We start from the raw sequence: 14,980 nt of genomic DNA, 5'->3' as shown, positions 1-14,980 counted from the left end.
AGAACTCTGTGAATGAGTGACACGGCCGTGTGGGTGGAACTCCGCACAGCCTCGCTGTTTTCAAATCTGACAGATAGTATGGGGAGACTTCTCCCTGCACCATCTGTCAGAGGGAGGGGGGCAGCAGGCTATGGGAACATTTTACATGTTCCACCCTAAAAATGGGTGGAACATGTAACATGATAAGGTGAACTTATCCTTTAATTGTGTAAAACACACAAGTGTTAATGTGCATTAAAAAATGTTCAGAAACGTTTTAATGCATTTTAAACATAACCAATTTAGCCCTCATTCACACAGGACATATTGTAGTCTATGCCCCCGCGAGGGCTGCGTTTATCCGCACAGGGCTGTACTGGTGTTCTGTGCTTCCTCATGCATCTGTGCGGGTGCAGGCGTGTGTCCCTGAATGCACACTGTGCCTGTGTAGCCACTGCGTTCCAATTGACATGAATAGGACTGCCTGCATGGGGATGCACAGAACATCAGTATAATCCTGTGCTGGTAAACACAGCCCTCACACTGGCATATGCTTTAGTATGCCCGGTATAAACAAAGCCTAATTACTTGCAACTGCAGAACAGCGGATATGCAGTGAGGCTAATACAAGTAAAGTATCAGATACTGCAAGTGATACTGAACTCTGGTTAAATAAAATGTATTCTTAGCGGCCTCCAAATTATTATTTTTTTTGCTGTTGTGATGCGATTTCCTTTTAGTGGGTGTCTATGTCTGTTCTCCATGGGCCCACTGTACTGAGATGGCCTATGGTCTATGAACTCTGGGATTTGTAGTGTGCGTAGGGCAGTGCATATGATCCCATTTAAAAAGGAATTGTTTGTTCTACACAAACAGAAATGAGTGGAAAAAGGAGAGGTTTGGAGAACGTTACAAGGAGGCAGAAGAACATAGTAAAAAACAATTTAATGAAAAATAGATTACAGGGCCATTAAGTGGTGGATGTTTATGGATTTGTTTAGGAGACTAAGGATATAAAAATGGGAACCGCTCTAAACCCAAGCCATAAATAGAACAATGGCGTAGCCTATACACCTCGCCCTTCATTTGACAACTGTCCTCAAAGTGGTTCTTAAAGCTGAAGGTTTTTCACCTTCATGCATCCTATGCATGCAGGTAAAAAACCTTCAGGGTGCAGATTTCCCAGCAGCCCCTCTTATACTTATCTGAGCTGAAGATCCCATAGACACATAGAGGTGGATTGGGAGTGTGCACACTCGAGTGCCCCCAGAGCAAACAGCTTGCTCTGGGGGCACACAGCAAGGGAGAGGGGCCAGAAGCGCCGACAGGGGACCCAAGAAGAGAAGGGTCAGGTCTGTTCTGTGCAAAACCAATATACAGAGCAGGTAAGTATGAAAAAAAACAAGGCTTTAGAACCACTTTACCACTTTAACACTAATGTTTAAGCTGAACTCCAAGCAAACATCTATATACACAGGTTAAATACATATACTGTAAGGGAGCTGGTTTACTTGCCAAAAGATTTGGACAGGACAGGAGACTGGATTATTCTCTGCTTCACTAATGTAACACATACAGGTCATGTTCCAACTCCAGCCTAAAACTGAATAGTGAAAGGAGAAGCTGCACACTGATGAGCTTATCTTTCTTTCAGATGAGGTTCACACCTATGCAGTGTGCGTTTGATCCATTTCTGCAGTGCGTTTTCAACATTCATTTTTTTAAATTTTTTTTAACTTGTTGCTGGGCAGAATAAAATGCAAAATGCATAGAAAATGCATCAAAAATGCATCAAAAACACACTACATGCTTTTCTGCAGCACCTCTATTGAAGTCTATAGAACCAAAAACGCAACATTTTGCATTTTAAAAAGTCCCTGACCGTTTCCGAAAACCACACCAGGTGAAAGGTCCCATAGGAAATCATGTTAAATGTACTTCTGTGTGTTTCCGCAAAACGCAGCGGAAAATGCATAGGTGTGAACCTAGACTCAGTCTGCTCTCTGCCTTCTATCAGCATGTCCCTTGTTAGAACATGAGGACTGCAGTAGAACTGATTGGCCACCTCGTACTCCTGCTTCCTCTTTTAGTCTGAGCTCTGCTGTATGGGGATTGCAAGAGTCGTTTTCCAGGTTAAATTCAGAGGCTTACTATACACCGCTTGCCTTTAAAAGTGCGTGCGCTGCATTGGTTTGTTTCTTTTACATCTGCTTTGATGGCAGCTTTTAGCCCAAAGAGACATTTATACAATCATGCTAATAAATACTGTATTATCTTCCCAATACATGCTATCACATTCAGTGAACTTTATTAACACTAACTGTGCCAAAAGCTGTCTGCCAAAGTGCCTAACAGTATTCATTAGAGATGAGCGAAGAAATGAAAAATTCGATTCGGCTGATTCGGCGAATTCCAGTGTGAAATTCGATTCGATGCGAATTTCTCCGCTACGAAGATGACTTATTTAAAGGGTTTCTAGGCTTCAGAGAGCCTTTAAATTAGTGCAGAACACTGTACCTTTAATTTAAATGCCCTTGGAGATGAGGAAGGAGAAGGAGAAGGAGAAGGATGAGAAGAAGGAGAAGGATGAGAAGAAGGAGAAGGAGAAGGATGAGAAGAAGGAGAAGGATGAGAAGAAGGAGAAGGATGAGAAGAAGGAGAAGGAGAAGGAGAAGGATGAGAAGAAGGAGAAGGAGAAGGATGAGAAGAAGGAGAAGGAGAAGGATGAGAAGAAGGAGAAGGATGAGAAGGAGAAGGATGAGAAGAAGAAGGATGAGAAGAAGGAGAAGGATGAGAAGAAGGAGAAGGAGAAGGATGAGAAGAAGGAGAAGGAGAAGGATGATAAGAAAGAGAAGGATGAGAAGAAGAAGGATGAGAAGAAGGAGAAGGATGAGAAGAAGAAGGATGAGAAGAAGGAAAAGGATGAGAAGAAGAAGGATGAGAAGAAGGAGAAGGATGAGAAGAAGGAGAATGATGAGAAGAAGGAGAAGGATGATAAGAAGGAGAAGGAAGAGAAGAAGGAGAAGGAGAAGGATGAGAAGAAGGAGAAGGATGAGAAGAAGGAGAAGGATGAGAAGAAGGAGAAGGAGAAGGATGAGAAGAAGGAGAAGGATGAGAAGAAGAAGGATGAGAAGAAGGATGAGAAGAAGGAGGAGAAGGATGAGAAGAAGAAGGATGAGAAGAAGGAGAAGGATGAGAAGAAGGAGAATGATGAGAAGAAGGAGAAGGATGAGAAGAAGGAGAAGGATGAGAAGAAGGAGAAGGATGAGAAGAAGGAGAAGGATGAGAAGAAGGAGAAGGAGAAGGATGAGAAGAAAAAGGATGAGAAGAAGGAGAAGGAGAAGGATGAGAAGAAGGAGAAGGATGAGAAGGAGAAGGAGAAGGATGAGAAGAAGGAGAAGGAGAAGGATGAGAAGAAGGAGAAGGATGAGAAGAAGGAGAAGGATGAGAAGAAGGAGAAGGAGAAGCAGAAGAAGAAGGATGAGAAGAAGGAGAAGGAGAAGGATGAGAAGAAGGAGAAGGAGAAGGATGAGAAGAAGGAGAAGGATGAGAAGAAGGATGAGCAGAAGGAGAAGGATGAGAAGAAGGAGAAGGATGAGAAGAAGGAGAAGGATGAGAAGAAGGATGAGAAGAAGGATGAGAAGAAGGAGAAGGATGAGAAGAAGGACAGTTCTGTGACAGTTTCTGTCTATTTCTGACAGTTCTGGGACATTCACTCCATACAGCGGTTTCAACCGCTGTATGGAGGGAATGTCATAGAACTGTCAGAAATAGACTATTAATGACAGTTCTGGGACTGTCCTTCCATGCAGCGGTTGAAACATTGTATGTATTTGTTTCCATAAATGGATCCATTTATGGAAACAAATACATACAATGTTTCAACCGCTGCATGGAAGGACAGTCCCAGAACTGTCATTAATAGTCTATTTCTGACAGTTCCATGACATTCCCTCCATACAGCGGTTAAAACAGCTGTATGGAGTGAATGTCCCAGAACTGTCATAAATAGTCTATTTCTGACAGATCTGGGACATTCACTCCATACAGCTGTTTTAACCGCTGTATGGAGGGAATGTCATGGAACTGTCAGAAATAGACTATTAATGACAGTTGTGGGACTGTCCTTCCATACAGCGGTTGAAACATTGTATGTATTTGTTTCCATAAATGGATCCATTTATGGAAACATTTACATACAATGTTTCAACCGCTGCATTGAAGGACAGTCCCAGAACTGTCATTAATAGTCTATTTCTGACAGTTCCATGACATTCCCTCCATACAGCGGTTAAAACAGCTGTATGCAGTGAATGTCCCAGAACTGTCATAAATAGTCTATTTCTGACAGATCTGGGACATTCACTCCATACAGCTGTTTTAACCGCTGTATGGAGGGAATGTCATGGAACTGTCAGAAATAGACTATTAATGACAGTTGTGGGACTGTCCTTCCATACAGCGGTTGAAACATTGTATGTATTTGTTTCCATAAATGGATCCATTTATGGAAACAAATACATACAATGTTTCAACCGCTGCATTGAAGGACAGTCCCAGAACTGTCATTAATAGTCTATTTCTGACAGTTCCATGACATTCCCTCCATACAGCGGTTAAAACAGCTGTATGCAGTGAATGTCCCAGAACTGTCATAAATAGTCTATTTCTGACAGATCTGGGACATTCACTCCATACAGCTGTTTTAACCGCTGTATGGAGGGAATGTCATGGAACTGTCAGAAATAGACTATTAATGACAGTTGTGGGACTGTCCTTCCATGCAGCGGTTGAAACATTGTATGTATTTGTTTCCATAAATGGATCCATTTATGGAAACAAATACATACAATGTTTCAACCGCTGTATGGAAGGACAGTCCCACAACTGTCATTAATAGTCTATTTCTGACAGTTCCATGACATTCCCTCCATACAGCGGTTAAAACAGCTGTATGCAGTGAATGTCCCAGAACTGTCATAAATAGTCTATTTCTGACAGATCTGGGACATTCACTCCATACAGCTGTTTTAACCGCTGTATGGAGGGAATGTCATGGAACTGTCAGAAATAGACTATTAATGACAGTTCTGGGACTGTCCTTCCATGCAGCGGTTGAAACATTGTATGTATTTGTTTCCATAAATGGATCCATTTATGGAAACAAATACATACAATGTTTCAACCGCTGTATGGAAGGACAGTCCCACAACTGTCATTAATAGTCTATTTCTGACAGTTCCATGACATTCCCTCCATACAGCGGTTAAAACAGCTGTATGCAGTGAATGTCCCAGAACTGTCATAAATAGTCTATTTCTGACAGATCTGGGACATTCACTCCATACAGCTGTTTTAACCGCTGTATGGAGGGAATGTCATGGAACTGTCAGAAATAGACTATTAATGACAGTTGTGGGACTGTCCTTCCATACAGCGGTTGAAACATTGTATGTATTTGTTTCCATAAATGGATCCATTTATGGAAACAAATACATACAATGTTTCAACCGCTGTATGGAAGGACAGTCCCACAACTGTCATTAATAGTCTATTTCTGACAGTTCCATGACATTCCCTCCATACAGCGGTTAAAACAGCTGTATGCAGTGAATGTCCCAGAACTGTCATAAATAGTCTATTTCTGATAGATCTGGGACATTCACTCCATACAGCTGTTTTAACCGCTGTATGGAGGGAATGTCATGGAACTGTCAGAAATAGACTATTAATGACAGTTGTGGGACTGTCCTTCCATACAGCGGTTGAAACATTGTATGTATTTGTTTCCATAAATGGATCCATTTATGGAAACAAATACATACAATGTTTCAACCGCTGTATGGAAGGACAGTCCCAGAACTGTCATTAATAGTCTATTTCTGACAGTTCCATGACATTCCCTCCATACAGCGGTTAAAACAGCTGTATGCAGTGAATGTCCCAGAACTGTCATAAATAGTCTATTTCTGACAGTTCTGGGACATTCACTCCATACAGCGGTTTCCGGCAAAAAGTGTATGTGCAGAGTTCCTCTATTCTGCAGATACACTTAGAGGAGCTCTGCAGATACACTTAGAGGAGCTCTGCACATACACTTTTTTCCGGTTTGGAATTATTCTTATTTTCATCCTACTTCTTCTTCTTCATCCTCATCCTCATCCTCTTCTTCTTCTGAGGATGAGGATGAGGATGAAGAAGAAGAAGAAGAAGAAGAAGAAGAAGAAGTAGGATGAAAATAAGATTAATTCCAAGCCGGCAAAAAGTGTATGTGCAGAGCTCCTCTAAGTGTATCTGCAGAGCTCCTCTAAGTGTATCTGCAGAATAGAGGAACTCTGCACATACACTTTTTGCCGGCTTGGAATTATTCTTCTTTTCATCCTACTTCTTCTTCTTCTTCTTCTTCATCCTCATCCTCAGAAGATGAGGATGAGGAAGAAGAAGAAGAAGAAGAAGAAGAAGAAGAAGAAGAAGAAGAAGTATAATGAAAAGAAGAATAATTCCATGCCGGCAAAAAGTGTATGTGCAGAGTTCCTCTATTTCTGACAGTTCTCTCACAGCTTCTTCACATGTACAGCGGTTGAAATATCTGTATCCTAAATGGAAACTAATAGATACAAATTGTATCTATTAGTTTCCATTTAGGATACAGATGTTTCAACCGCTGTACATGTGAAGAAGCTGTGAGAGAACTGTCAGAAATAGAGGAACTCTGCACATACACTTTTTGCCGGCTTGGAATTATTCTTCTTTTCATCCTACTTCTTCTTCTTCTTCTTCTTCTTCTTCTTCTTCTTCTTCATCCTCATCCTCATCCTCTTCTTCTGAGGATGAAGAAGAAGAAGAAGTAGGATGAAAAGAAGAATAATTCCAAGCCGGCAAAAAGTGTATGTGCAGAGTTCCTCTATTTCTGACAGTTCTCTCACAACTTCTTCACATGTACAGTGGTTGAAACATCTGTATCCTAAATGTAAACTAATAGATACAATGTTTCAACCGCTAAACATGTGTTCCTTCTGTCAGAGAACTGTCAGAAATAGCGGAGCTCACTGCAGGGACACTTTTGCCGGCTGATCGGGAAATGTTCGATTCGCGCACCCGAAGTAGGCAAAATTTCGGTTTCGACACGAATCGAATATTTCCTGAAATTCGACTCGAATTCCGGTTCGCCTAGTTCGATTCGCTCATCTCTAGTATTCATCTTTAGCATATCCGCGTTCATGTGATTTTTGTCCTATTGATGGTTCTTTTATAAAAGTAAATCCCTTCTGAATACCATCACTTGACTATCTATATATTTTCATCTCCTTCTTTGGCTTTCTCTTCTCAGAGTCTGTCTGCGATGTTAATCTTCTGTGATTTATTGGAGATGAGCTATTTTGGCAACATATAAATGAAAAAAAAAAAAAAAAAACTTTACCATCGGAATATCGTCTACATGACGTTACCTTTCTGGCTAGGAACGGCTGATCTAGACACCCATTATTTGGCTGCATGAACATGACTGTCTGAAATCAGTTTAAAGTTTATTAGCACCTGTCACGTTTACTGAGATGAATAATTACATTGACTGACTGAATGACATCTAGTTTAGACAAGAACTGTCCTGTGTGTCTTTGAATGTGAAAATTGTGTATAATTTAATACTAGCTTTGCTGTGTTTTGTGCTTAATTCTGGTTTTAATAAATGCTATGACATAATTTTACATGACTTTTCAGACTTGTCCGCATACGGCTTTTTTATGAAGCTCTTCAGGGTGAGGAGTGGTGTGTGTAACATTTTACAGTCACACAAGATTTTTACATGCTTAGAAAAAGAGAGAGTACAATCAGACTGCAAGGATACCTTCCGGCATTCTCACATCATGTTCTCCTATATTATTTCCTTTGGTTTCCATCTTCAGTTCTTTTGCACCTCTACTCCACTTTTATTTTATGTTCTTTTCTCTACCTGTACCCCTTCCTTTAACACAACCCTTTTCTTCCATCCCCTCTTCCAGTTCATCTCTTCTCCTCCTCTCTCATCTCCCTGTTCTCCAATCCTTTCATCTCCTTCCAGCCTTTCTCTTTAATCTCCTCTTTTCTCTTCTCTTTTCAATTAATCTCCTCTTCTCAACTGATGATGCCTTCTTGTCTTCTCTACTGCCAATCTCCTTTCACTCCAATACCTTCTCCTCACTCTCCAATCTTCTTTCCTCTTTTTTTCTCCTACGATATCTTCTCCCTCTAATCTCCTCCCCTCTCCCTCCAATCTACTTTCTTCTTATTTCCTCTCCACCAGATCTCATATGCTTATTCTTTCTCCTCTATCTCTCCAATCTCGTCCCCTCTCCACCCATGCTCTTCCCCTGCCAAACTTTTTGTCCCTCCTCTCCCTTCAGTCTCCTCACCTTTCCTTTCCTTTCTCTCTAATCTTTCTCTTCTCCTTTCCTTTTTTTTCTTCTCTTTCTCCAATCTCCCTTCCCTCCAATATCCTCTCTTCTCTGTCCAGTCTCTACATTTTTCATCTTCCCCATGCTGATAATCCCTTCCATTCTCTCTCATATCCTCCCTCTAATCTCTTGCCCTCCTTTACTATCCTCTCTCCTTCAAAAATCTCCTCTCCTCTCCCTCTTCCTCCCCCTCGCTTCTCCTCTCCTCTTCCTCTTTTCTACCTCTCCCTTTTCTGCTTCCTCCTCTCTCTCTCTCTCCCTTCCTCTCCTTCACACTCTTCTCTCTCGCCTGCTCTTTCTCATTCTCCTCTTTCTCCTTTTCCCTCTACTCTTCTCTCCCTCTTCCTCTCTCCCTCTCCCTCTTCCTCTCCTCTCCATCTTTCTCTCATCTTCCACTTCCTCACCTCTCCCTCTTCCTCTCCCTCTCATCTCCCTCTTCCTGTCTCTCCACTCCCCTCCTCTCTTCCCCCCCCTTCTCTCCCTCCCCCTTCCTCTCCTTCACCCTCTTCTCTCCCTCCTGCTCTTTTTCCCTCTCCTCTTTCTCCTTTTCTCTCTACTCTTCTCTCCCTCTTCCTCTCCTCTCCATCTTTTTCTCATCTTCCACTTCCTCACCTCTCCCTCTTCCTCTTCCTCTTTTCTCCCTCTCTGTGTCCCTCCACTCCACCTCTCTCCTCTCCTTTCCTATTTCTCTAACCTTCTTAACCTCTCCCTTTTTATTCTCTTCTTTATTTCCACAACCTCCTCTCCTCTTCTCTGTTCTTCTTTCCCTCTCTAATCTTCTCTTTCCCATCTTGTTCTCAAAGCTCATTCTTTCTCCTCTATCTCTCCAATCTCTTCTCCTCTCCACCCATGCTCTTCCCTTGCCAAATGTTTAGTCCCTGCATACTTTTCCCTCCAATCTGCTCACCTCTGCTTTCCTTTCTCTTCATTTTTGTCTTCTTTCTTTTGCCTCTTTCTCTTCTCTTCTTCTCCCTCTCCCTCTTCCTCTCCCTCACTCTCCTTCTCCCTCTCTTTTCTTCTCCCTGTCTCTCCTCTCCTTTCCGTCTAACCTATTCTTTCCTTCTCTAATCTCCTCTCCTTGTGTTTCTATTGCCCTTTATAACCCCCTCTTCCTACCTCCTCTTTCTCTTCTCTTCTTCTCCCTCTCCCTCTTCCTCTCCCTCACTCTCCTTCTCCCTCTCTTTTTTTCTCCCTGTCTCTCCTCTCCTTTCCGTCTAACCTATTCTTTCCTTCTCTAATCTCCTCTCCCTGTGTTTCTATTGCCCTTTATAACCCCCTCTTCCTACCTCCTCTTTCTCTTACTCCTCATGATTATGTGTTATATACTGAAAATCCTGCAATTGAATCTGCTTCGAACTGGAACATTTATAAAAAAAACCCTTTAGTAGCATATAGCAATTTACTCTCATTATATACAACAGTTCTGAATTCTATGAACAACAGTTCCAGTAATCTGCTAATGTGTAAATATGATTAACAGGATGGTAAAGTAAAGTGAAAACCAAAGACACAGATGCTATCCTCAGGGTTATCCTGTCAGCAAATTCCACTCAGCTATTGACAGAAGACCAGATATTCGATCGCTAGTCATGCAATAAACAGCTTTTCCAAAGAAAAGAGGTGAAGGGAAATCTAGTAATATTTTAGCATTTCTAGTATTCATTTTATCTTTTAAAGCTGAACTCCAGGCAGATATGCAAGAATACAAATAATGCAACTCTGTAATCATTAAAACATCAAACATTATTTTTTTTAAATGGAAGCCATGTAATTACCTGAATTTGACTTTGTTGCAACCTCTTGCTGTCCAATGTAATCTATAAAGTAGAGTTCAGAACGTCAGAAGGGAGAAGCAACCTATTGGGGGAGATGCTAAAACTGGTGCACTCAGAATCTGGTGCAGCTGAGCATGGTAGCTTATCAGCTTCTAACTTCAGCTTGTTCAATTAAGCTTTGACAATAAATCCTGAAAGCTGATTGGTTTCTACGCAGAACAACTGCACCAGATTTTGCACTCTGCAGGTTTTAGTAAATCTCCCCCATTGAATCAATTAGGTGTGCTGCAATGCAAGGAGCATTCCAATAGCAGGTGAAAGCAGAATGACAGAGAGATGCACTCATTGGCATGTGGCTTTTTTTTTCATCAGTCCCCAGTTGGGGGGTTGGAACTAGACCTGTAAGTAGAAATGAAACTGCAGCCTCAAAAAATCATGTTCATGTCATTAAAGCCCAACTCTGGTAAACCAAAAAATTATCCCTTGCATTAGGGCAGCACCTGCACTGTGTGGGTTAGTTGCTTATTTTTTTCTAGGGGACATAAAAAGAAAGTCTAATTACCCAATCCTCTGCATCTCTGTGCTGCTAGACTGGTCCCTGCAGCATCTTCTCCCTATGCTCCAGCAGTCTAAGGTCCTGACATCATCAAGACCATTGCAGGGTCCATAGGTCTGCAATGGACGTGATGATGCTGAGTGGCAGTCCACCATTGTAATATGGGGAGTGCCATCTTCCAGGGTAGCGGACGATCAGGCAAGTTAAACTTTCCATTGAACTAAATGAGCAGTGTACCCTTATAGTGCGGGCACAGCTCCACTGCAAGGGATCATTTTTAAGTTTGTTAGAGTTTGGATTTAAGTTGTTATAACTAGAGGGTGCACTTGCTTGCCTATCAGAGAATGTAGTCAACAACTCAGCATACATAATAAACTACTGAGGAAAACAAGACAAACTATTTTTTATTAGCAAATTACATAATTAGCACTTTATCTGTAGCTGGAGATGAGATTATTAAAGTTTGAGTCCACCTCTTATGATCTTCCACTGCAATATGATCTGCTACTCTCACACATCTTTTAATCCACCTGTATTTTAGTACACGAAAAATAAATATGAATAGCCATTGCTGACAAAGAAGAAGAAACATCTTGCCATTCCGCCCATTATCACAGTCCTCTGTTAAGTGATTTGGTCCCTTCGCCTGAAAGGGACAGTCTTTTGTTGTTATTTGATTTCAGTATTCACTGTGTAATAGATTAACTACATATGTGTATATATAATATTTACTTGTTGTGACTTCATTACTTTTTAGTTACAATATGTTGGTATTGTTATTATCCAATAATAAAGGCCAATTCAAACCACTACTACTATGGTTTAATGTTATTATTTATTTTGTGTTCTGTCTACCATCCCATATTTTCCTTTCAGTGCAGCGCTGTGTATATTTACTATCTCACTTCCAATCAAAGAGTGAATCAACCAATAAGATTTCACTATTTAGTTTAGTATTCCTGTTGGGTAGTTGATTAAAATATGAATAAAAGCTTGGGAATTCCCTAGTATTCCCTAGGTGCTTACATTTTTAAAAACATTCATTCATTCTCTAAATAGAAGTAAGAAAGGAAATAAATGGACAAATATGTTTTGAGTGGAGATGGTTTTGCAAAATATATCCTGGTCTCATGGGAAATTATCAAGAAAATATTATAAAAATTATACTTTTTATGCTACTTATGTTATGACGCAATTATGGTACCTCAAAATGTAGCAAGCACTCATACCTTACTGCTATATAAAATAAAAATGTATTTTTTATTCCCAGATATAAAGATTATCGAGAGCCTCCTTGGTCTCCGAACCAATATGACTTTTCCAAGCAATACTGGACAGTTCTAGCTGTACGATTGGCTTTTGTTATACTCTTTCAGGTAAATACAGGGTATGATAACATGCAATCAGATCCTTGTAAAACTCATCCTTGAAGGGTCAGTCCAGTTAAAAGTGATATTTTCCATTCTAGAAGGAATGTGGTGAGTGAAGTCATCTTCTTTTTACCTCTCTAGGGGACTGCAATAGTGAGATCTCTCCACCACAGTTCTTAAACAGCATTTTGCCACTCGTCCTGTTGTGTTCACCATAATTTAGAACAAATAGTCCAATAGGATTCAATTTCAATGAACATGTGAATTTTTGTTCAGACAAGATTTTTTTCTTTTTTTGTGGCTGTTTTACTGATGTCTGACACTGGGGGAAACAATATGGTACAAGCAATACTTCAAAATTAGGCAAGTAGCTACACTGTATCTGTCATAATGGTGGGAATTCCTGTCAACACAAATGTCCTGGAAAAAAGTGCTAAAGTTCTAAAGACAACGTGGTCATTGCCAAACGTGTGAAGAGTATCATAAATGTGATTTGATAAAGATTTAGGTGTAGTAAAGTCTGACTTTATTGATTAAAATAACTTACAAGGAAACACATTTCAGGGATCCTAGAACACTCCCATTCTCAGGGCTACAGACAAAGAATATAAACAGGGTACATGAGTGCTCATATTAAATAATGTTTATATTCTTTGTCTGTAATCCTGGAGAAAGGGGTTTTTAAGACTCCCCAGCTACTGACATATTTTACCAATGAAGTCAGACTATTTTATTTTTTCATTACAGGTACTTATATAGCACTGCCAATGTACGTAGCGCTTTACATATCTATTGTACATTCACATCAGTCCCTAACCCTCAAGGGGCGTACAATCTAAAGTCCCTAACTCACATTCATACATACACATACTATGGGCAATTTAGACAGGATGCAATTAATCTACCAACATGTCTTTGGAGTGTGGGAGGAAACTGAAGTACCTAGAGGAAACCCATGCAGGCACAGAGAGAACATGCAATCTCCAGGCAGGTGGTGCCGTGGTTGGGATTTGAACCAACGACCCTAGTAGTGCCAGGAGGAAGTGCTAACCATTTAGCCACTGTGCTGCTCATTACTATATTTCACCTGAATTTCAGTTGGATGTAGCTTGTGGTAGCAAAGTGGCTAAGCGATTAGCACTTCCACCTAGCAGCACTAGGGTCATCGGGTCAAATCCCAACCACGGCACCACCTGCCTGGAGTTTACATGCTCTCCCTGTGCCTTCGTGGGTTTCCTCTGGGTACTCCAATTTCCTCCCATACTCCGATTTCCTCCCAAACTCCAAGGATATGCTGGTAGGTTTATTGGCTCCTGCCTAAATTGGACCCAATATGAATGTGAGCTAGGGACCTTAGATTGTAAGCTCCTTGAGGGGAGGGACTGATGTGAATGGGTAATATATATGTAGAGCTGTGTAAATTAACGGTGCTATATAAGTACCTGTAATAAATAAATAATAAAATAAATATTCACAGTTTAGCTCTACTGGTTTTACCCAAGGCATCATGTCTGGCAAGGGTGACTCTGGCTTAAGAAATGCCTTTATTACTCTTATTGTTAGAAGAGTGGGTGATATGTGGCATAAGCTTCTAATGTTTGCCCTGAAATGCCAGGATAGTAGAATCACCCCCCCCCAACTGACCCTTTTTTGGAAATTAGACACTCTAAGGTATTTACTAAGGGGCACGGTGAGTATTTTGCAGATCTCATTTGTTTCCACAAATTTTTGGAAAATGAAGAATGCAAACAAAAATTAATTTTTTTTCTATTTTTCTTTTTCAAAACCTTGTAACACAAAATGATATTTGCAAAATACTCACCATGCCTCTGATCACATTCCTTGGGGTGTCTGCTTTACAAAAAGAGGTCATTTGGAGGGTATTTGTACTATCCTGGCATTTTAGGGCCTACAAAACTGTGATAGGTAGTGATGAAGTGACATGGGGATGGGGACATATGCCCTTTGAAAACCTGAAGGTGGTCATTGGATTTTGGGGGCTTAAATGTGGCTAGGCTGCCAAAAAATCTCTCAGATATGGTATCCCCATATTCAGGAGAAGTAGCAGAAGTGACAACTTCTGCTACTTCTGACAAAAAAACGAAATAATTTTTCTCATTTTACAAAAATTTGTGGCAAAAAAATAAAATCTTCCATGGACTCCACATGCCTGCCAGCGAATACCTTGGGGTGTCTAGATTCCAAAAAAGGGTCATTTGGAGGGGGTTTGTACTGCCCTGGCATTTTAGGACATCGTGAAATGTGATAGGTAGTCAGAAAGTGAAATTTGCATAAATTCCAATAAATATATATATATATATATATATATATATATGTATATAGTTTGTAGCTGCTATAACTTTCACGCAAACCAATTAATATGCACGGCCTAGTCAGGAAGGGGGGAAGCCTTCCGGGGCTGAAGAGGTTAATAAAATTTTTACCCCTATAAGAAAAACAAATGTAAACCATCAATTTAAAATAACAAAACAGTTAGTTAAATAAAATTGATCAAAAATAAGTTACAAATCAGGATATCAGTCTAGGCACAGTAGTTTACAGCGCATGGCAGTCTAGCCTGTTTGTCTTATAATCATGCCTGCTTGGCTCCCAGGGCCAATCAGAACTGAAGTGGCAGAGCTCAAGGACCACCAGAAAGCTCTTCCTGTGGATGCATTGCACTTCCTTCAGATAGATGGCCCTACTGTCCAGTTCTCTTTACATATTTACCATATTTTACCAATGTCAGAGCTGTCACCTGAAACTGACCACTAGAAAGCAACAATTTGTATACAATGTTTTTTTAGATAATGTTTTATTGACATTCTTATTGTGCAGAGTCTCTGCTTATGTTTTGCAGTGTGCCCA

General features: G+C 40.5%; 1 protein-coding gene across 1 annotated transcript in view; it reads left to right on the top strand.

The window, feature by feature from the left end:
- Window positions 1-14,980, top strand: part of ANO2 (anoctamin 2) — a 276,926-nt gene that overhangs the window by 253,717 nt on the left and 8,229 nt on the right. The window contains exon 23 of the mRNA XM_089669916.1: window positions 12,013-12,118. Coding sequence (XP_089526042.1) covers window positions 12,013-12,118 — 106 coding nt within the window. The remainder of the gene's footprint in view (window positions 1-12,012; window positions 12,119-14,980) is intronic.

The sequence above is a fragment of the Staurois parvus genome, unplaced genomic scaffold (genome assembly GCF_062004578.1).
Source record: "Staurois parvus isolate SC_StPar_1 unplaced genomic scaffold, SC_StPar_1.0 ptg000010l, whole genome shotgun sequence".
NCBI lineage: Eukaryota > Metazoa > Chordata > Amphibia > Anura > Ranidae > Staurois > Staurois parvus.
This window is presented reverse-complemented; position numbering and strand designations above follow the sequence as displayed.